The 20,637-nt window shown below is 49.3% G+C and overlaps 8 protein-coding genes across 8 annotated transcripts; 2 read left to right on the top strand and 6 right to left on the bottom strand.

The window, feature by feature from the left end:
• Positions 1-457: 457 nt before the first annotated feature.
• P175DRAFT_0427629 (3-deoxy-7-phosphoheptulonate synthase class II) lies at positions 458-2,258 on the bottom strand (the record flags this gene model as incomplete). Its single annotated transcript, XM_040893257.1, has 6 exons — positions 458-1,568; positions 1,664-1,715; positions 1,780-1,872; positions 1,933-1,996; positions 2,059-2,168; positions 2,231-2,258. 6 exons carry the CDS (start codon positions 2,256-2,258, stop codon positions 458-460), a joined length of 1,458 nt encoding a protein of 485 aa, XP_040755501.1.
• A 332-nt stretch (positions 2,259-2,590) lies between these two features.
• On the top strand, positions 2,591-3,257 carry P175DRAFT_0497227 (uncharacterized protein). Its single transcript, XM_040896233.1, has one exon. The coding sequence runs from the start codon at positions 2,671-2,673 to the stop codon at positions 3,058-3,060; it is 390 nt and encodes a 129-aa protein (XP_040755502.1). The 5' UTR covers positions 2,591-2,670; the 3' UTR covers positions 3,061-3,257.
• Positions 3,258-3,603: 346 nt separating this feature from the next.
• Positions 3,604-11,362, bottom strand: P175DRAFT_0429611 (uncharacterized protein; the record flags this gene model as incomplete). The annotated part of the gene is made up of 8 exons (XM_040893374.1): positions 3,604-4,533; positions 4,597-4,843; positions 4,910-5,661; positions 6,028-7,083; positions 7,141-7,841; positions 7,901-9,193; positions 9,927-11,127; positions 11,186-11,362. 8 exons carry the CDS (start codon positions 11,360-11,362, stop codon positions 3,604-3,606), a joined length of 6,357 nt encoding a protein of 2,118 aa, XP_040755503.1.
• A 1,083-nt stretch (positions 11,363-12,445) lies between these two features.
• On the bottom strand, positions 12,446-13,183 carry P175DRAFT_020303 (uncharacterized protein). The gene is made up of 2 exons (XM_040892574.1): positions 12,985-13,183; positions 12,446-12,910 (listed from the first exon to the last, which is right to left on the bottom strand). The coding sequence occupies exons 1-2, from the start codon at positions 13,015-13,017 to the stop codon at positions 12,587-12,589; spliced, it is 357 nt and encodes a 118-aa protein (XP_040755504.1). The 5' UTR covers positions 13,018-13,183; the 3' UTR covers positions 12,446-12,586.
• Positions 12,621-13,480, bottom strand: P175DRAFT_0497234 (uncharacterized protein). The gene has a single exon (XM_040896234.1). The coding sequence runs from the start codon at positions 13,233-13,235 to the stop codon at positions 13,047-13,049; it is 189 nt and encodes a 62-aa protein (XP_040755505.1). The 5' UTR covers positions 13,236-13,480; the 3' UTR covers positions 12,621-13,046.
• Positions 13,481-13,782: 302 nt separating this feature from the next.
• P175DRAFT_0497235 (dienelactone hydrolase family protein) lies at positions 13,783-15,103 on the top strand. Its single transcript, XM_040896235.1, has 3 exons — positions 13,783-14,105; positions 14,200-14,281; positions 14,369-15,103. Exons 1-3 carry the CDS (start codon positions 13,862-13,864, stop codon positions 14,880-14,882), a joined length of 840 nt encoding a protein of 279 aa, XP_040755506.1. The 5' UTR covers positions 13,783-13,861; the 3' UTR covers positions 14,883-15,103.
• On the bottom strand, positions 14,975-19,270 carry P175DRAFT_0427031 (ABC transporter ATP-binding protein; the record flags this gene model as incomplete). Its single annotated transcript, XM_040893211.1, has 5 exons — positions 14,975-15,870; positions 15,929-16,051; positions 16,110-18,066; positions 18,128-18,791; positions 18,846-19,270. The coding sequence occupies 5 exons, from the start codon at positions 19,268-19,270 to the stop codon at positions 14,975-14,977; spliced, it is 4,065 nt and encodes a 1,354-aa protein (XP_040755507.1).
• A 633-nt stretch (positions 19,271-19,903) lies between these two features.
• On the bottom strand, positions 19,904-20,601 carry P175DRAFT_0428556 (polysaccharide biosynthesis domain-containing protein; the record flags this gene model as incomplete). The annotated part of the gene is made up of 4 exons (XM_040893307.1): positions 19,904-19,958; positions 20,001-20,412; positions 20,472-20,496; positions 20,557-20,601. The coding sequence occupies 4 exons, from the start codon at positions 20,599-20,601 to the stop codon at positions 19,904-19,906; spliced, it is 537 nt and encodes a 178-aa protein (XP_040755508.1).
• Between the last annotated feature and the right edge of the window lie 36 nt (positions 20,602-20,637).

Consider the following 20,637-nt stretch of genomic DNA (forward strand, 5'->3'; position numbering starts at 1 on the left):
CATACATACCCCTTTTTGCAGGAGTGGCTTGTGGATTTTGTCAATGCTATGTTTACGTTTTGATAAATACCCCATACTAGTTCTGATAGTTGTACATATTATCTTTATCAACAGATGCATACCTAGGTAGTAGTAATGTATATATATATATATATATATATACATTGGTTGATCTGGCAAGTACTGAAGGATCGAAGGTATATCTTCCAGCTTGTAGATAGTCGGTTATGTCTAGCTAGGTAATAAGTATACCCGATATATTCAACCCGGGAGATTAAAATTAAACACAAAAGATAACCAAAGATAGTTATATGAAGTAAAAGGTAAAAAAAAAAAAAAAAAAAAAAAAAAAACCCCCAGAGAAACACCGAAATTGGTTAACTTTTCTTTGCCCAGCCAGCCCTTATCTCCTCCCATCCAAAATCGGTTCGTTTTGTGTATCGGCGCAAAAAGAAAATCAAATCGAGTTCATATCATCCGACTCATCCAACTCCCTATAGAAGCCAGCAACCAAAAACGCCAGCTCTAGCGCCTGCTTCTCGTTCAAGCGCGGATCGCAAAAGGTTGTGTACCGCTCTCCCAAGCCTTCCTCGGTCAAGCCGGCCGCGCCACCGACACACTCTGTGACGGCCTCGCCGGTTAGCTCCAGATGCATACCGCCTAGGAACGAGCCAGCGGCGCGGTGGATGGCCAGCGCCTGGCGCAGTTCGGAGAGGATGTCGTTGAAATCGCGGGTCTTGACGCCCGACGGCGTGGTCTGCGTGTTGCCGTGCATGGGGTCGCATTGCCACACGGGTAAGTGGCCCGAGGCCTGCACGGCAGCGATCTGCGCGGGCAGGTGGGCGGCGATCTTGGCGGCGCCGTACCGAGAGATCAAGGTGACTTTGCCGATTTCGCGGGCGGGGTTTACGACGTCGAGGATCTGGGTGAGTTCCGTGGGGGTCATGCTGGGGCCGATCTTGATGCCGACGGGGTTGGCGATGCCGCGGAAGAATTCGACGTGGGCGCCGTTGAGTTGGCGCGTGCGGTCGCCGATCCAGAGGAAGTGCGACGAGGTGGCGTAGTAGCTTTTTGTGGGGGCGGTGGGTTTGCTGGTGGTGGTGGTGGTGGTGGTTGTGGATGGGTGGACCGCAGTTGGTTGGTGCGGTTGTGGGGGAATTGGGTCTTTGAGCAGGCGGGTTAGGGATTGCTCGTATTCTAGGAGGAGACCTTCGTGGCTGGTGTAGATGTCAACGGTTTCGACGCCGCGGTCGGTGTCGATTCCCACGGTTTGCATGAAACGGAGGGCATCCTTGACTCTGCTGACGATGCGTTCGTATTTTTCTTTGATCGAAGGGGTGATGACATGGCCGAGGCCCCAGTCTAGTGGGGAGTGCAGGTCTGCAAGACCCGAGGATAGAGACGCGCGCAGGTAGTTGAGTGTTGCGGCGGAGTGGAAGTAAGCCGACACCAGACGGGAAGGGTCTGGGCGGCGGGACTCAGGGGTGGCATCGAAGCCGTTGATATTGTCACCGCGGAAGGAGGGCATCTCAATACCATTGACTACTTCCATGGGGCTGGACCGCGGCCTTTGGGTGGGGGGGGGGGGGGCGCTGATTGTCAGCGTGTGGGGGGTCATTGGGGGTTGGGCGGAGGGAGGGCACCCAGTCCAGATTAGACTCACTTGGCAAATTGACCTGCGATTCGTGCAATACGGACGACTGGCATGTTTGCTCCTACCGGGGTATTAGCATGTGCTAGGGTAATGAGCAGAAAGAACAGTGGGCGGCGGTACCGTACCCCAAATCAGGACCAGACTCATCTGGAGAAGGAGTTTGACTTTGGCCTCGATCATGTCTTGATTACAGTAGTCGAATAGCTCCGCGCAATCGCCTGCGAGAAGGGTGAGTCAAATGTAGAAAGATTTCATGGATTGATCCAGGGCGATCATACCTCCTTGGAGGACAAAAGCTTTGCCCAGCGCTACATTCTTCAAGCTCTTTTTCAGGGTTGCAATCTGTTAATTGTGTCAGACATCATCCCAATCAAAACAAACGAGCAAAAGAGATAGATAGATACCTCCTGGGTAGTAACCAACGGGGGGAGTTTCTGCAGCTTTGCAAGAGATGCTTGAACTCCCTGGACATCCTCATAGACGACATCCTGTTTGATGGGTTTCGAAGTCCAGGCTGGAGAGATGAAAGGATTGTCAGCAATGGTGCAGGCAGATCACGAGCAACAAAACACGTACAGCTTGGATCCCAGTCTTCCACAGCCATGGTTGTCTGTCTCTAGGTCTGGGATATTGATATTGATTGACTCTGTGGAGAGGAGACAGGAAATTATAAGTGGTAACTAAGTATAGCAGATGTCAATGTCAACCTCAACTCTCACGAGATGGCGGGTCAAAGATGCAAGGAGATGAAGCACGACACCGAAACCAATCTGAATCAAAGCAAGAAGGATTCTGGATCTAATAATCGAATTCAAGAAGAATGAAGAGAAAAAAAGAAAATAAGAAGGATAGAAAACCCCGCTTATTCGCGGCCTGAGTCACTATGTAAACTAAACCCAATTCGGGAATACGCCGTTTTCCCCCTCGATTCTGGATTTCTCGTACTTCTCATTCTTCATTTCAAGATCATACCCTCCTCTTATTAATCAGGAAACGGAACTCTCCTCAACAGAAACATGTCGGACTCTATCCCCTCCGCATCTGCAGACCCCGAATCAACCCAGGACCACCCTCTCCCTGCAAACGCTGAAGACCGCAAGGCCGCCGCCGCACTCTCCTCCCTAAACACCAATGAGATCGGCGCCGACTCGCGAGGAGAGGGAGAAGAAGAAGGAGGAGGAGGTGGTGGAGGAGCACGAGGTTCAAAGCTACCGTCGTCTGCGGATCAAGAAGCCCTGGGCAAGGCGATGAGCCGGCTGGAGATCGCGGCAGGTAAGGGGCCCGGTAAGAAGCGGACAACGGAAGCTCAGAACAAGGACGAGGCGACCGAGGGCGTCAAGAAGAAGGCGGCCGTCAAGGTTGCGGCGGATGATGTTGCTCTCTTGGTAAGTTCTTTTCGTGGTTGATTTGGTGTGAGCCTTCTTGAGGACATCCTTCCCCTCCCCCCCCCCTTTTTTTTTTATGTTAATTCTTTTTGTTATGCAGGTAAATGAATTAGATCTGAGCAAAGTAAAGGCGACGGAGCTTTTGAAGGCTTATGATGGTGATGTGAAGAAGGCCGTGAGGGCATTTATTACGCCGGTTGTTGGGGCTTGAAGTGGTGTATCGCATATACCATAAATGACTGAATGATTGATTGCAAGGCCATGATATGATGGCTTCGGGATAATTTGACTCGGGTGGGTATTAATTGAATTTGGTGTTAAGGCAATCCAACGGATTACGATCTTGTACGAATTAATGAATTTGCCGGACAATAAAGCATTTCCTTTTCTATAGATGCTACCTATCTACTCGTACCTAGTTAGTGAGTTCGCTAGTTAACTAACTAGTTAGTTAGTTATCGTAAATCATTAGTCACGTTGCTCATGGACATGTTCATCTCAGATCCTATTACCCGAGTTGAGTGCGTCAACAATATTCAAGATCTCAATACCCTGTACTCCGTATCAACGGCCCTCCTGGGGCTCTTCCACATCCTCCTCGAGATCCTTCTTTCGTCTCTCAATACCCCGACCCTCGTATATCGTTCCTAGAAGGAACCAACCCACCAACGCTTCCAGCGCCAAAGCCCACCAGATCCCACCAATGAGGTTGTACTCCAGCCCCAGGCCCAAGCCCCAGCCTCCGATGAAGGGCCCGAGGGTTCGTGCTCCGCTTGAGATGCTCTGGGCTACCCCGTGGATAGTTCCCAGGATGGAAGGATCAGTTACGCAATTGTTAACCAAAATGACGGCGGCAGGTAAGGCGAACGTGCGGGAGATGACCTGGAGCCCAACGACTGCCGTGAACGCGGGCCAGACAAGCCATGGGTGGTTCGGAATCAACACAAGGAACGGCATTAAGGCGTATGCAATAGGGGAGAACGGTAAGAATGTGCGGAAGGACGCCAAAGTTCCCAGGTGTGACTGTATCTTGGGGTACACAAAGATTTGAAGTGGCAGTCCGATGAATCCAATGATCGCTGTCGCTAGACCGACTCGAGAAGAAGGCAGGCCAAGGCCACCGCTAAAGCGGAAGAACCCCTGATGGCTCCCTTCCGGGGCTCTGGGGGTGGGTAGAAATATGAAGGTCATGGAGTTAAAGGCGCTCGTGTGGAATGCTAGAAGAAACTGAACCAGGAGGGTCAAGAGAACATTTGAGGTCCAGATTTGTCGAAAGCCTAGGCGTTTCTGCGAGGGTTGGTGGAATCGTGTGCGAGTCGGACTAGAGGGGGCAGATCCGCCGCCCACACTCTCCCCGAGGTATAGGGATTGGTTATCGTCCTGATTCACTAAGCGTTGATAATGGTGATGTCGCCGTCTTCGGCGGATACAGTTTACGAGGCGGCGTCCAATGTTGCGTCCCCAGTCGCTTCGGTGCTGTGCGATTTCATGTGTCTAGGAATGCAAGATTAGCAATGAGGTCGACCCCTCTTGGAAGGGAATAGGATGCATATATACCTCATCAAGTCCTAGAAACACGGCCATCCACGAGGTAAAGATGAACAGTGCGCTAATCAGATTAGGAAGAAGGAATGGCCACTGCTGCATCCACCACACACCGTCCTTACCACCGAGGATCGACCCGGGTCCAAAAAGATGAGGATAATTCTTCACCGGGTTCGCTAACATTCCGCCAATGATGGGGCCGATGATCACGCCAATGTTAAAGCACATGGGCAGGAGAAGAAACGCGCGGGATTGGTACCTAGTATGATTGTTCGTAAAGGAGATTGCAAAGAGACCACGGGTTATGTATATCAGCTGAACTCACTTCTTCTCCTCAATGATTTCCGAAATCATCGTCCTCATAACTCCCACGTTACTATTCAACACCCCACCTAATATACGAAACACCATAGCCGCAGCAAAAGACTTTGAAACCCCAAATCCCAGACTCGAAATGCAAGTCCCCAGCAACCCGATCAAAAGTACTCGTTTGCGACCCATCCACGCCGAATCCGCCAATCGACCCCACAGAACTGCAGTCAGGAACTGCGCTGCAGTAAAGCTCCCTTGCAGAATACCGGCCTGCGTCGAAATCTCGGAGTCCGGGAGTGAGGGATCAAAGGACCTAAGCTGGTGGAAGAGGTACGCTTGAAGCGAGGTTTGAGCTAGAGGCTCGGATAGACGAGCCACAGTCAGGATTATGAGCTGGCTTCTCTTGGGGAGAGAGGCCCAGGTGACCGGTTTTTCATTCAGCGCTTCGACGGGGTCGTCGTAGTCGCTTTGGATGTCACTATCGTTATCGCCATCGGAGATGGACAAGCGCCGTCCGATAAATCGGGGGGAGGAGTCGCGGTCGTGAATGGCGGTTTGGACGCTCCTGGCGTCATCGTCGTTGTCGTCGTCACGATCAGGATCATAGTCGTGGTGATGGTGGTTAGCGCTGGGGGAGGAGCTGTGCCAGGGTCTAGAATCTACATCGTGTGTGCGGTGAAGGTTGGGGTCATGCTGTTGACTGAAGCCCATCAATAGAGGTATCTCTGTAGGAGATGATAATCGGTGGTGAATAAACAAAAGAGACTCAATTACCTGAGAAACAGAGATCAAAGAGGAAGCACGAGACTTTGCGAGTCAATCAATGGCGGAGAACCAAAAATTGGGGATGCGGATTGGATGCAGAATGAAGGTGGAGACAATTAGATCGGGAGTCGGCACCATGATTTGAAAGAATGAATTGCATCAATACTGGATAGCTTCAATAGTGCTACATCAGGACATCCTGACGCCATCAGGTTCGAAGAATCCATGCAAAAATTATACATCCGGGATAGTCCTGAATCAATGAATGCTCGCCAACAAAAAAAGAAAAGAAAAACAGAACCCCCAAGACAAACCCATTGAAAACATGCAAAGATCTACCTAATTATGCCGACTTCCTCCTGTTACCTCCATCGTACTCTCAATTCCCTCCCATGGAAGCTCCTCCTCCTCCTCCTCCTCCTCCTCCCCCTCCTCCTCCCCATTCACATCGTAGTCGGTATCATTCTTGTGCGAGGACTTATGTGTCGTGGCCGTCATGTCAGCAAGCATCCCGGCCCCAGTATCAATGCCAATCGACTGAAGAGTGACTTCCATCTCTTGCTCGGTCATCTCATGCACGCTGTGCTTCTGTCCTTCGAGGACATCATAGAGCGCATAGATTTGATCGGCTTTCATGTCGATATCCTTCAATAACCTCTCAATCTTCTCCCCAAGTGATTTCCTCTGGCGTTTACTGAGCGAGGCATCTAGCTTATTGTACGCGCCTTGGTAGGAAACGAGCTGGATTTTCAAGTGCGCCAGTTCATCCTCCAGCGCCTTCAGAACCGTGGCCAGAGCAACCGCTGGTGGCTGGGCTGGGCGCAACGTAGGGTCTTCATTGTAGATAGACGGCTCGGGCATCCGCTCCGAAACGGGGACCGGTTTGGGCACCTTAATGGACTCCCGAGTGTGATCACAAGCGTCCCCAGGAATTGAACGTTTGCAGACCGTACAGTTCTTGCCGCTATGCTGTGTTGCGCGGTCGAGTGCTCGCTGGGTGGTCTCGGGAAGTTTGTTCAGATTGTCTGGCAAACCAGGGTGCCGTAATGTGATATCTGGAAGGATAAACGCAGAGGTCATCTCCTCGACAATCCTACGCCGGCGTCGTTGAGCCACAGACGTGACAGAATGGTCCGAGTGCCGTCTTGGACGGTCGGCAGGAACCGACACAGTACTATTATCCGCTTCGGTGGCTGTAACCTTGGAGGTTGCCGTCAAGTCACCCATTGCAGATGCCGGTCGAGACACTGGCCCCCTGCTCTCCTTCAAGGACGATTTTCGAGGCGCGGGTTTCAGCGCACTTTGACGAGTCATGTGGTCCGTCTCATTGGCACTGGTGTCAATGGTTGGGTTCGATTGACGCCGTTTCCGTGCCAGCCGTTCCTCTTCTAAAGTCTTCCTCAGCTGCGCAATCTCACGTTCCTGTACAGCCATAAAATTAGCGATACGATGCGAAGCAGACTCAAAATAATAGCCTACATCGATAAAGCTTAGCAAGGTTAGGTCATGCTCTGTGGCAGACGACTTGCAAGTATTGCCAGTGGCCTCCGTAGTGGATTCAACCGGCTGCGTAACTTCGACTTCTTCGACAATAACCCTCTTAACACGCTGCTTGCCGGTATTCGGCTGCTTCTTCGCTTGGGAGCTGACAGTTCGTGACCGGCTGCTAATCTTATCTTTCTTGGTAGCTGCAGCTTCTCTTAGGCGCGGGAGTTCAATGGAGAATAATGCCTCCTCCGCACGTTCCTTCTCTAACCGAGAAATCTCTTTCTCAACCTGGTTGGAAACCTTTGCCTTGGAATCCTCCCGACGGCTAGCCTTCGATTTCGAGCGAGTGCTTTTAGTGGTGACTTCCTTGGTGGTGCTTTGCCGTGTATCGAGCTGGCTGTCTACTGTGCTAGCATCACTGGAAGTGACCTGTCCCGACTGGAGAGTCTCTTCTCGTTCCTTCGAAGCTGCCGGGAAAAGTCTAGCAAACTGCGCTTTTAGATCCACGAGTTCCTCCCGTAGACTTTCATTCTCGCTCTTGAGGTCTTGAGACTCAAGGTAAGCCACGCCAAGTTGGGAGACAGCCATATCACGCTCCTTGCTAAGCTTCTTTAATGCTGCTTCCTGGATTTCTGTCTTTCGCTCGAGAAGATCTACCTTGTTCTGAAGGGCCAAGTTCGTTGCTTCCAGTTCTAAAAGGAATGAGTTAGGGGGGGGGGGCATTATACAGAAGAGATTGACCGGCACCTACTCTGATTCTCGTGCAAGAAACCATCCTTCTTGTAGTTGTCTTGGTCCAGGTCATAATGTTTGTTGCTGCGGTTGTTTTTATCCTTTGGGCGGGATTTTCCTCCTTTCAAAAAAGAATTTTCTTGACGCATGTCTTCCAGTTTCTTTTCAGCATCTGCCTTAGCCCGCTCGAGTTCTAAAACCTTGTCCTGGAGGAGCCGCAATGATACAAATAAGGCCTTTTCATCTTCTGGAATTGGGATTGCCTCAAGTGGAACGTGTTCGCGCGTGACAGAAGCATCGGTAGCATCAGCAGGAGGCGAGACAAACCGTGTCGTCCTCGCTCTGGTTTGGCGGGTATACACAGGGGTTCCATCCTCGTAAACACCAGAAACCAGGTCGGACAGATTGGGGAGGTCCGGAAGGAGAAAGGACTGCTGCGTACCCGTATCACCCGTGGCATTGGCAGCGGCACGGGCCCTTGTCCGGCGAATCTCTTTCGCATATGCCTCCTGGGATGCCCTTTCGACAGCATCGGCGATTTGGTGGGACAGATTCACGTTTCCAAAGCGTGTCGGTCGCGCGTTGTTGCTGGCAACGGCAGGCGGTCGATCGTCTTCCAGCAATGAACCATCATAAGAATCGCGGACTTTGGCATGGAGCTCGGACAGAGTCCGGCGCTGTTCCTTGCGGCTAGGCTTGGAAAGGATGGGGTCCATGTTTTCCTTGTGTGCGAGGCTTGCGTGTCGTAGCTGCGCGTCTTTTCGGAGATTCTCACTCACAGCCCTTCGTGATGGGTTACGCATGGCTGACTTCTGGGGTGTATTTGAGGTAGGATAATCAAGTCTCACGGCGGGAGATGAGGAGCGGACGCTGTTCTCAAGGCTCATATACGAATTTCGCGAGTCATCTAACCGACGCGGCGGTTTCGACTGCCCACGCCCTGCCTCAATGGAAATCTCATCGTCGTCCATATCATTGTCTCCTTCTTCCTCCGATGTTCCTACTGGCGAGAAGTGTGGGAGGTATTGTTCGAATGTGGAGGTGTTAAAGACGTAATCTGGCTCATCATCTTCCTGCTCGACGTGTTGCTTTCTTGAAACACCTTTCATATCCGGTAGTCGAGGGCTGTTTTCGAATTCTCTGGTGGAAGCAATCGCTTCGTTTTCGATATCGAAGTCAGACCCGAAAGACGCGAAGCTGTTGGCTGTGTGTTCGCGCGACATGTCGGGGGAGCACGACACGTAAGATTCGAGAAATGGGCGAGCAAAGGGGAAAGAAAAGTAGAAGTCAAAAGATAATGCACAGTTCTCCTCTCTATCTCAGCTGGTGCCCAACTCTGACGTGGAGGGATTTGTCCTGATGGTGTCGGGAAGTAGTAGGCAAAAACAGCGGGAATGTTTAGAGGGCAGCGCGTCGGGCCACTGCAAAGTTTCCGACCAACCACGCGGGAAACCACAATCGAACACGAAATTCAAGCTATAAATGGACTCTGTATGATGAGAAAAGGTTCATACCGCGACCATGCTGGAAAGAGCTGAAATATAATTAACGGAACTGGTGGGACGGGGATCGTGTGAAATAATTGGGGAGGCTGGTTTGTTTACTCGTGCCAAAAGTAGTAGGTTGACCGCCTTCCTGTCTGACATTCCATTAATGCAAGACTTCAATCAACCAGCGGGGGAAAGAAAAAAGAAAAATTTCCGACATGAACTATACTATACTCTATGAAGAGAGATTGTTCACTATGTAAAAAATATTGACAATTGTTCTGTCTCAAATTATATGTGCATCAAATCCAGTCAGTCCTCTCTTTTGACAAAGACCGCGCTAACCTAACGCCTTGCTAGCTAACAAAAAGAAAAAAGCAAAAAGAAAAAAAAAGCCAACGGATTACAAAACAGTATAAGAGAAGAAATGTTAGATCATAAAAGGTCATGCTCGTAAAGAAATATTTGCACAATGGGTAGAGGGGAACCCGCAAAGCAAAGGGCCGTAAGTGATGTGCGCCATCATGATTTCTCATGGGGCGGTAGATGCATTGTTACTGGTATTCGAATGGGATGAAGGCTCCGTAGGTAATTCGTGCGCTGGGTGCTCTTCCCGCTGTGCATTTGTGGGGGTTGTGGGAGTATTGCTGACCGGACTAGCGATATCGATCTGAATGCTAGGGATAGGCGTCAATTCACGCAGTTGAGGTGCACTGCTGTTAGAGTTGGGGGTTGAGACTGTAGCTTCATAAGGAGGTGCATCTCCCCAGTCTAGATGGTCGTAGTGTGGCGGAGGAATGGCTTGGGAACCCATATCGCCGTCATCCGGCTCCCCATTGGACCGGCCGACTGAATGCGTAGAGGTTGCGTGAGACTGAACAGGTGTTAAGCTTTCTCCGTCCGAGCCGCCCGTCGCAAGGGACAGGGTGGAGGAATAAGATTCCCCCCTAGAATGTACGCTTATCAATGCGGAGGAACGGTCAGGACCGCCCGTGCTCGTTCCATCGGTGTTGCTTAGGAGAGGCCGCGAATCCGAGTCGCGAGAGCTTGCTCGCATACGAGACCCATCGTGTCGCACATAGCCCAATTCCGCATAACTGACGCTCGAGATCCGCCTGTCACGGCCTCGGTTTTGATGCTCCGCCAGTGCGGCAGCAGCCGAAGCATTCGTATTGCTCCCGTTCGCAGACGCGCGACTTCGTGCCCGTGCTCTGCTTTCAGTCCGGAGTTGCTCTAAACGGATAATATCTCCACGTTCACGGGCCACACGACGCTCCTCGCGCCGAGCCTGCCGCTCGGCGATCTCCTGCCGCCGTTGTACCCGAATCTGGTACAGTCCTTCCATAGTCTCCTCCCGACGTGCCTCCTCTTCCTCCGCCGTCTCAGGGAATTCAATCACCACATCCATTCCTTCTCGTTCTCCTTCTCGGGCGATCACTTGTTCTTCGGGCTTGGGGGTAAAGGAATACGGGGGAAGGGTGATAATTGAGCGGATGGAAGTATCACGACGGACGGTGGCATTCGAATTCATCTGAGTTTCGCGGGCAGTGCGTTGGGTGGGAGCGGTATTCGCCGTCTGGTTCGATGAAGCCGCATCTGGGACCTGGCCGTACGAAGCGCCAACGTTCCACCGGCGCCATTTTTCCTTGAGAAATTTCCCGGGGATGTATTTCGGACGACAATTCATTCGACGGAGGGCGCGCAGGACGAAGTAGAGCATGACCGTAAGCGCTACAACGAAGACAACGACGGCACCGCCCTAGAAGACATGTCTGGGTCAGCCAGCTGAAAGGTGCCGCTAGGGATAGGCAACTCACGATAATAAAGCCATTATTTTTACCGGCACCCGAACTACCTTGGCCAGTACCGCTATTCGTACTGTTGTTATCATTATTGGTATTAATATCCGAGTCTCGCGGTTGCCAGCCGCCGATGTTGGGGTCGCCGGGGTCCTGGCGGCGGTCCAGCTGCCGGAGCTGGGGTGGAATCAGCATGCTGGATCCAGATGGGGCGAAGAGAGAGCAAAAGCCCGACCAGTCACTCAATTCCGGGGCATGCAGGAGAGTAGTGATCGGGGGAGCTCAAGAAGAGGAGAATTTCGAAAAGCAGAAGGTTGATTGACGAATGCGGGCCCGAAAAGGAAGAGGAAAATAATGGCCGCCTAAAGGGAAAACGCCAGCCACGGGTTATGGCGGATAAGATGAACGGACGGCGGGAGCCAGTTGCGTCCCCAGCGTGGGTCAGGTCTGACTCTGACGTTGGAAAGAGGGTAAGATGAACCCCATATGACAGATCTAGATTCGCAAAACGGAAGACAATAACAATTAGTGTGTCAGAGACGTCGATGTAGGTACTCAAAAGGGCGTGAATTAGAAGTGGAGGAAGCAGCAGCAGCAGCAGAGGCTCTCTCAGGGGAGGGTCAACAACAACAACAGCAGCAATGACTACAATAACATGAGGTAGGGCAGAGGTAATTCAACGAGGTAGATCCAGGCGCTGCATCTCCATGCAATAATCAGGATTCAAGAGAGAAAAAAACACAGCCTGGATCAGTGCGGTGGCTGGGCCGTCAGTGCGGTGGAAGGAAGGCTGGGCGCGTTCCAGGCGATTTTCTTACCTGGGGCTTGGAAAGGAATTTATTTCCCTTGCGACAGTGAGGGTGTGATTATAAAATATCAAGAGAATTTGACTGCCATTATTCTCATCAGAAAAGTAAAGAAAAAGAAAAATGAAGGATGATTGAATGGTGCTATTCTACTCCACGGAGTACTAATACTGTGATGCCATATTTAGAAGCCGCTTGGGGGAACCAAAAACGCCATTGTCTCAGAGTCTCCAGTATTAGTGGTATTTTAATAAGAAGAGGAAGGAGAAGAAGAAGAAGAGACTACTTATCTATTATAATGGATATTATTCGTGATTTAAATAATAGTTGACGATAAGAATCTCTCTCTACAGAAAGGCCACAGTTGTGCGGGGCTTTTTGGTTAGAAATCGTGGTTTTCCACCTTGAAAGCAGTCGCCGCTTTGGCAAGATTGGATGACAATTTGACGAATAGAAACAGTTCATTTGATAGAGACAGGATTAGCATTTTCCATCAGAGTACTCCGTAAAGGAGCTATAATTGCTTAGATCTGCATTGATTTGGTTATCAGAAACAGTCTCGGAGAAAAGTAGGGCAATAGTTAGTTACCTAGACTAGTAGAATACGTCCTTATCAGCGGTGAATTTCAGTTGAAAATATAGCAGGTCTCATGTCTTGGATTTGTGCGTGGAGCCATCCGTTGCGCCAAAGGACTTTGAGGGCATCTTTCGATTCCTGATCGGACTGAAAACTAGACTCACGAATCTCTCTGTAAACAATAGCTATCTTCAAGACCCTAGCAATAGCATTCTGCTGTATCATATGTAGCAACGGTAGACCTCTACTGAGTGGTTTATAACGAACAGCCTCGAAAAACTGCAGAGGCTGTGTGAACAAGATGCTTTCAATCATGTGCCAGTTCAGGGGAGTATTTATCTGCAAAAGGCTATAGCTTTCCTATGAAAGAGAAGAAAAATGTTAGAAAATTAATAACATCACATCTTGATTGTGTTGTTCAAGGCAATACTTACCTTCATCTCTCGTAGCCGTAAGTAGCTCAGCATGTCCACGAGAAAATTTAAAAATCCTTTCTTCAAGTCTTCTGATAGACGTGGAGGCGCTGCGTAGTCTGTGCATATCGGGTGATGACAGTTTCTTCGAGTAATAATCCAACTTGTTCCCAACGCCAGGATAGAGCATATTCGTCGGGTCGCAGTGAAATCTGCTGTTCATTATTGAATCCCATCAGAGTCCTAATGAACCTTGTATCACCATAGCCCATATTCCCTGATATGGCAAGCCATTCGATGTGGACAGCACGATGAATGGATGAGTCCCAGGAGTTACACCTTCATCCCACATGGCTGTTGGGCCTCATCGAGAAGTAGATAGGCCTTATGGGCGATCCAAGACGTGCAATCGCAATCTGTCGGATGCAAGAGGAGGTTGGTGAGCATGACACTGGAGGTGAAGAAGGAGGGGAAGGTAAGAGTTGGAATTGTTTTGAAGAGTATGACATGATTGAATCCATTCTGAAGTCCAGTCAGAAAGCAAAGGAAGTTCGAACGGGAGACTGATAGGTGATACATAACATACCTAGATAGGGATCAGTCAAGGTTGTCATTTTTATGGTGTATGGCAGAGGAATCTCATAGAATGAATATCAACTTGAAACGCAAGAATCAAAAGATGGTAAACTGTATACTCTGTATATATATAATTACCATCACCATTATTATTATACAGAGTAGTGTCTTGTTCTATATAAGGCGGCGAGTATCGGAAATAACCATATTTATCCCCGGCCAGTTACCACCACGAGGAACCTTGGAAATCTTCACTTCACATAACTATCTATCTTGTCTCAAGAACACAGAAAAGAAATAAGCAAATACAGCAATCCACACTATGTCTTGCCCTGATTGTTTCTCTGGCCACATCCACGAGGGCACTCCCAAGGGTAGCGTCACCACCTTGCATGGGCTGAATGTCTATGTCGCGGAGCCCTCAGGAGACCCAGCACACGAGATCAAAGGCATCGTGGTTATCATCCCGGATGCCTTTGGATGGGACTTTGTCAACAATCGTCTTCTGGCTGATAACTATGCCGAGAAGGGGAAGTATAAGGTTTACTTACCTGATTTCATGAATGGTATGGTGTATTCCTTCCTCTCTCTGGTCGTCGAAGTGTATTGTGTAGTTATATACCATTGAAAAAACTAACATCACGCTTTGGCTGCTTGCAGGCACCGCTGCTCCCGTCTGGGCACTAGACAGCATCAAAGCTATCATGAAAACCGGCTCTCTCTATGACTGGATCATCAAACCGCAAGCCCACCCACCCAGCTCATTCTCTCACCAACCCCCCCCCCCAAAAAAAAAAAACAGAAAAAGACTGCTAACTCAGCTCTACAGCTATCACATCGCTTGGGCTATGTATGGCATGATACCTTTCATAATTCACAACCGGCCCGGCAAATCTTACCCCCTCGTCAAGTCTTTCTTTGAGGCCCTTCGTCGGAATGAAGGCGCCCGGCTTCCCATCGGAGCTGCTGGCTTCTGCTGGGGCGGGAAACATACCGTCCTTCTAGCCCGTGGCGCGGAAATCAACGGGGAATCATTGATCAATGCTGGGTTTACCGGTCATCCTAGTTTCCTGGATATCCCTGGGGATATCGAGAAGCTTAAGCTACCCGTTAGCTTTGCGCTGGGTGAGCTAGACAGTAACATTCGAATGCCTCAGATCCAGCAGATCCAGCAGATCATGGAGAGTAAGGAGGGAGAGGTCAAGGTTTATGTTGGGGCCGGCCATGGATTCTGTGTCAGGGCTGACATGGCGGCGGATAATGTGGAAAGACAGGCGGTTGAATCTGAAGACCAAGCGGTGGATTTCTTCAATCGTTACCTTACTCGTGTTTCATTTGACTAAGGTGCTGGTGTCTGTCTCATTTACTTTAATGTTTTTTGTTTTTTGTTTTTTTTCTGTTTTGCTCTTTCTTGACTATTCCGGATGATACTCTTTCACGTCTCCTCGGTTGGATGCTCAATAAGAGCCCTTAATTTCCCCCCATGCTTTCTCGATAGGGCTCTGTATGGTCCCTCTTCGACAATACGCCCCTGGTCCAGAACAATGACCTTATCTGCGAGCTCCATCATCTTGCGTGCATGCGTAATAATAATAACCGTAAGGCCCTGCCTCGTCGAAACAAGGCCCCTCACTGTCTCCTTGATAAGATCTGCGCCCTTCGGATCGAGACTGGAAGTTGCCTCGTCCAGGATCAAGATCTGAGGCCGTCGCACAAGAGCCCGCGCAATTACAAGTCTCTGCGCCTGTCCTCCCGAGAACCCCACCCCTCCGTCCCCAATAACAGTCAAGTAACCGTCGGGGAGAGACATGATGAATTCGTCAATCCCGGCTGCTTTTGCCGCACCTCGTACACTATGCAGCGTGTTGAGATGAGAGTCGCTCGGTAGTCCGTAGCTGATGTTATCTTGGATCGTGCCGGGGAATATCGTCGGCTGTTGTGCGACGACTGCGATAAGTGAGCGGAGCGTGGGCGTGTGTAGCTGGTGGATATCGATCCCACCGAAGGAGATTGTGGGCGAGAATGTATCTGGAGGATATCGAGAACGAGGCGTTTCGTAGAGATTGAGAAGGAGGGAGGCGATGGTTGATTTGCCTGAGCCCGAACGTCCGACGATAGCGGTGCAGGAGCCCGTGGGGATGGAGAGAGAGACATCCCGGAGAACGGGGGCATTCGGTCGTGACGGGTATTCGAAATTCAACCGCGCGATTTTCACTGCTCCTGCTCTAGAGATTTTTGTTTGTCCTAGATGCTCGTGGGAGGCGCCTTTTGGGAGGTCGACGAGGCGTAAAAGTCGCTTTGCCATTTCGCGGGAGGAGCTGATCTGGGGAACTATAGGACGTTTAGTTGGAACTTAGCTATGGAGGAGGAGGAGGATATATTAACTTACTCCACGACACAACGGTACTTGCGTATGAAATGCTGAACAGGAGAACCGAGAAGACGGTCATGATGTTCCCGACAGTGAATTCTTGGTATTTCACTAACGCTGCGCCATAGTAGAAAATTAATGCTGTGCCAGGTGTTAGTGTTGAAGAAGTATATATACTCGAGTCAGATGCTTAACCTACCGCTGACGAATGAAATCGTAGACTCTACTAGGCCAAACAGAAGACCAGTATAGATTGCCTTCCTGAACCCTACTGTCAAACACTTAGACGCTGCCTTTAAATATTTTCGGTGAAAGTAATGCTCGAGTGTCAGACTCCGCACTGTGCGTATCTCACAGAATGTCTCGACGAAGACATTGGATATTGTCGTTCTAGCTTCAGTACACCGTTGATCCCATATCCCGCTGGTCCGCTCGAACCCGCGAGTAATCGCATAGATGACTGGACCACAGGCCAGCGCAACAAAAGTTAGTTTCCAGCAAATTGCCAGGCTCCAGATAACCGCCATAAGTGTCACTGAGGCAGCGACTAGAACAAATCCTCCTAAACGAGAGAGAATATTCCGGACCTCCTCGCCGCTCTCATAGAGACACGTACTTATCTGGGAAGGGCTATTTTGCTCCTCTTCAAACCATTCTCGAGGTTGGTCTAATACTCGCTCAAATGCCCTTTTCCTAAGGTTATCAATCCAGATTTGACCGCATAATTCTAGGAGGTAATGCATTGAGTAGGTGGCGAATGCGTCAAATACCGAAACACCCAGGACAGCCAGAGCCCATTTCATGCCGTCGTCGTGTTCACTGTAGAATGTACGCAGTAGTTGAGATAGGAAGAATGAGAACATCGGAGTAGCACTGGCGTGTGTTAATGTGCAGAAAGTTGCGACAAGCAGGTAAAGACGCTGTTTCAACGTCAGGCTCGGCAGTACTGTCTGCAGCGCTCGACGCAGTGGTGATTGGGTATGTTTTAAGTGTGCATTCATCCTTCTTTTTCGCCAGGACGATGTCACTTTCTTGTGATCCGAGTCCCTAACCTGGCGTGAAGGATAAACAGCAGGAGATGTTTGGTTTTCTAGCCGACGAGTTTTCATATGCGACCTCTTGCCTTGCGTGTGATCAAGATCCTCCATTGGGATTTCGAACTGATTCACAAATGGGACATTCGGAGGATAGACTTCGCCTCGGCCTCTCCAGCCATCATACTCGAGTGAGCTCGTAAACTGTTCAGCCATTGCTTTTGCCTGGACTCTCCCAGGGTACGCTTTTGGAGGTGGTAGCGGTGGGGTTGTGTGATGAGTTCGAGATAACTTGTCTTTATTCTGATCATAGGAATTCTCAGTAGAGCACGTTGAAGATGCATCCGAGTCCGAGAGCAGGTCGTCATCCTCGCCAAAGTGCTTCCGAAATTCGTCCCTCGTAAAATGAGTCTTCTGATGCGAATCAAAAAACTCTCCGCATTTTTGGGTGTACTTCAGCTCATGTTTATACCCAGATTGCAGAACCGATCCATGATCCAAAACATAAACAAAGTCACAGTCCCTGATATGAGACATGTCATGAGTAATAATTATCGTTGTCTTGTTTTTACGCCACTCCCGGAGTGCGTTGATAACTTCAACTCGATTTGTGCCATCCAGGGCACTAGTTGGTTCATCCATAATAAGTATTGGGGTATCCCTCAGTCTGGCTCTTGCAATTGCGACTCTCTGCCTTTGACCTCCGCTGAGAAAACTACCTCCGTCTCCAACACATGTGTCGATCCCATTCGGCAGGCTCTCAATCGTGCCCTTGAGCATAGCCAGGCTAATCGATTCCTCCACATCAGCTTTCTGAATGTCTTCATAGTCACGTCTCCCGAAAGCAATGTTTTTGAGAATCGATTCATTAAAGAGAATGCTCCGTTGCTCAACGTACGTGACGTTGTTCCGGATCCAGTTAACGCGCAGCGTTTGTATGGGATTGCCGTCAATGAGTATCTCTCCAGATGTCGGTAAATAGAATCCAGTGAGCAGCTGCCCGAGCGTGCTTTTTCCAGAACCGCTTTTACCAATGATGAAAGTTGTTGCCCCAGCAGGGAAAAAGAAACTTGCAGAGTTTAGGCTCAGGCGATTTGGTTGAGAGGGGTAGCAAAACGATAGCTGTTGAAAACGAAGGTTAGAAGGGCTCGAATAATTCCTAGATGTACACTTCTAAACTCACATTGGTCACTTCAATGTCGCCTTCACAATGGCTTGGATATAGTGCGCCCTGCATTTCCCTTGTAGGCGCATCATCTGTGCGGTCATCTAGAATCTTTTGTAGAGCAGAAGCGGCGACTTTCCCCTTCTGGAGAACAATAACTTGCGGTAATAGGGCTTCCACTGATTGCGCGGCTGTAGAGCAAGCCCAAAAAGTTCTCAAAACATTCCCTGCTAGCAGATTTCCGGAGTGCACAAGAGTGCTACCATACCAAAACCCCTGGACGAACATGCCAAACATCATGAATCGTATAATTGATATCTGAACGGAGCTGAAACATGCTTGTATGAGATACTTTGTAGTCGCCTTATCAATCCTGGAAACGTAATTTCTCAGCTCAATGCTCTGTCCATTAAGGCACTTGACAGTATCAATAGATGCCACTGCAATATTGACTATCTTGGAAGCTTTCGTTAGCTCTTCCTTCTGCGCCTCAATGTTTGCTTCGATTTTGGGTGAGAGGAAAGGCACTATGGCCAAAACGATTGGAATTCCTGCAAGAATTACCAACGAGAGTTTCCACGACGTATAGAAGGCTAAGGCCAAGGAGATAATGGTTCGAAAGGAATATTGCAACACAAGTCCCAAAGGGTGCGAAGTCGCCATCTGCAGTTCCTGTATTTGGCTTCACACGGGGTTAGGATAAGCATCCATAAACAATGTGGCTGAAGGAACTTACATTTGAACACACCCCAGAAAAGTTCGAGTACCTTCCTCCCGTGCTTCGAACCATCGTTGGTCTTTTTTCAGCAACTCTCCAAAGAGTCTGTCGCGGGAATTCGCAGCCTGTAGTTCGCCAAAGGCCACGAAGAGAATGAAGTAAATACTGTTGCAGAGCCAACCAATCGCACCTAGTCCAACCAGTCTCAGACAATATGCGGATACTCGTTCGATCAGAACATCACCAGTGATGGCTCCACCACCGTATTGGGTGAAGCAATTGAATATTTCACCAAGGATGACAGAAAAGATAGGTGTGACGAAACTAGCAAGGAGAGCCGCTAGTATACCGAATACGAGAGTTGGCACATGTTTTCTCGTGGTGAAGTATAATAGCGGTGTCCTGCAAGAGCTATTCAAGTACCTTCTGAGAGATAACACCATTGTTAGCTATAGCTTTCAGTGTCTTAGCGACTTCATTTTTCAACAAGTTTGCTGGATATGGAGATGGAAATGCCATAAGCATAAATTCACAGTGACGAGAGCCTGATATAGTTAAGAATCAAAGGAGAGAGTAGACAAACACCCAGCCAAAAGAAGGCTAATGATTTCTTTATTTGTTGTTCCCTGATCCTTTGTAGGTCTTCTACCTAGTGCTCGTTTCTTTCGCCCAATGCGGGCATATTGAGGAACCGTCTCATGCATGGGAATCAAAGAGATGTAGGACCATTCATTGTCTTGAATCCACCTGAGTACCCGCCACCGATTATTTCATTCACCATTACATTCCAATTAAAGAAACATCTAACAGTCATATCTACATATTTTAGCTCCAAAGAATTTCGCCAAAAAGAACACTCATAATACCCCACCACGGATGACGCCAAGGCCACACCATCATGCACACTCATGAGACAGGACAATGAAGTCTACTGTTCTAATATATACGCATTGGTCACTGCAATCTCTGGGGCGGCATGAGTCTGAAAAACTTCAGTATGCGAATTGGGTGGTCGCCTATTCTAGTAATCCGAGTCGAGTCGAAGGAAGACGTTCGTGCACTCGTGGTGATGGGCTCTATTTCTTTCCTTGGGCCTGTTCATACACCCAGTCATTCAGACCAGCGCGGTTTCTGCAAAGAGAAAGGAAACTGTGTTAGCACATCCTAGTCAACATTTCATGAAAGAAGTAAGCTTGCCTAGCAATTTCGATGGCATAGAACTGCATGCGCAAAGCTATAATCTCATTAGTTCTTCGGTCCTCGTTAATCAGATGATATCGTCGATCCAGGTAACACTCACCAAAAATGGTGTTATCTCTGTCATACTCCGTCTTCGCACTTGCCCGCAGCATTGTTCCAAAGTTGAAGTCGTGAATCTTGTCCTCGTATTGGTTCACCCAGTTCCTCCACTTTTCCTTGCCCTCCTTGCTCTTCATATTGTCCTCATCAATCGTCTCGGCAGGGTCAAATTCGGGGAACTCTTTCTTGAAATGCTCGTAGATTTCGTCATCCATCTTTGTAAGGCGCAGCTCAGACCCTCGGACCTTCTCGAGAATCGACCAATATGTCATCAAGTGTTCGACGGCTGCAATACACGAGTCAATAGGGGAAATTTTGAAGCTAAATAAGTGAGAAGACACATACCCTTGACAGCGAACTGTCTCTCCATCTGATCCGCTTGTTAGCATCTCATTCTCAAAGAAAGGGTTATCAGGTGGGATGGACCTACATCCTCCAGGTTCTCCGCGGTCTCTGGATCAAATGGCTTGGACATGTTGGCGATTATGGAGAACGTATAGCAGCAGATAAA

This window comes from Aspergillus ochraceoroseus, assembly GCF_002846915.1.
Source record: "Aspergillus ochraceoroseus IBT 24754 chromosome Unknown P175scaffold_1, whole genome shotgun sequence".
NCBI classification, from domain to species: Eukaryota; Fungi; Ascomycota; class Eurotiomycetes; order Eurotiales; family Aspergillaceae; genus Aspergillus; species Aspergillus ochraceoroseus.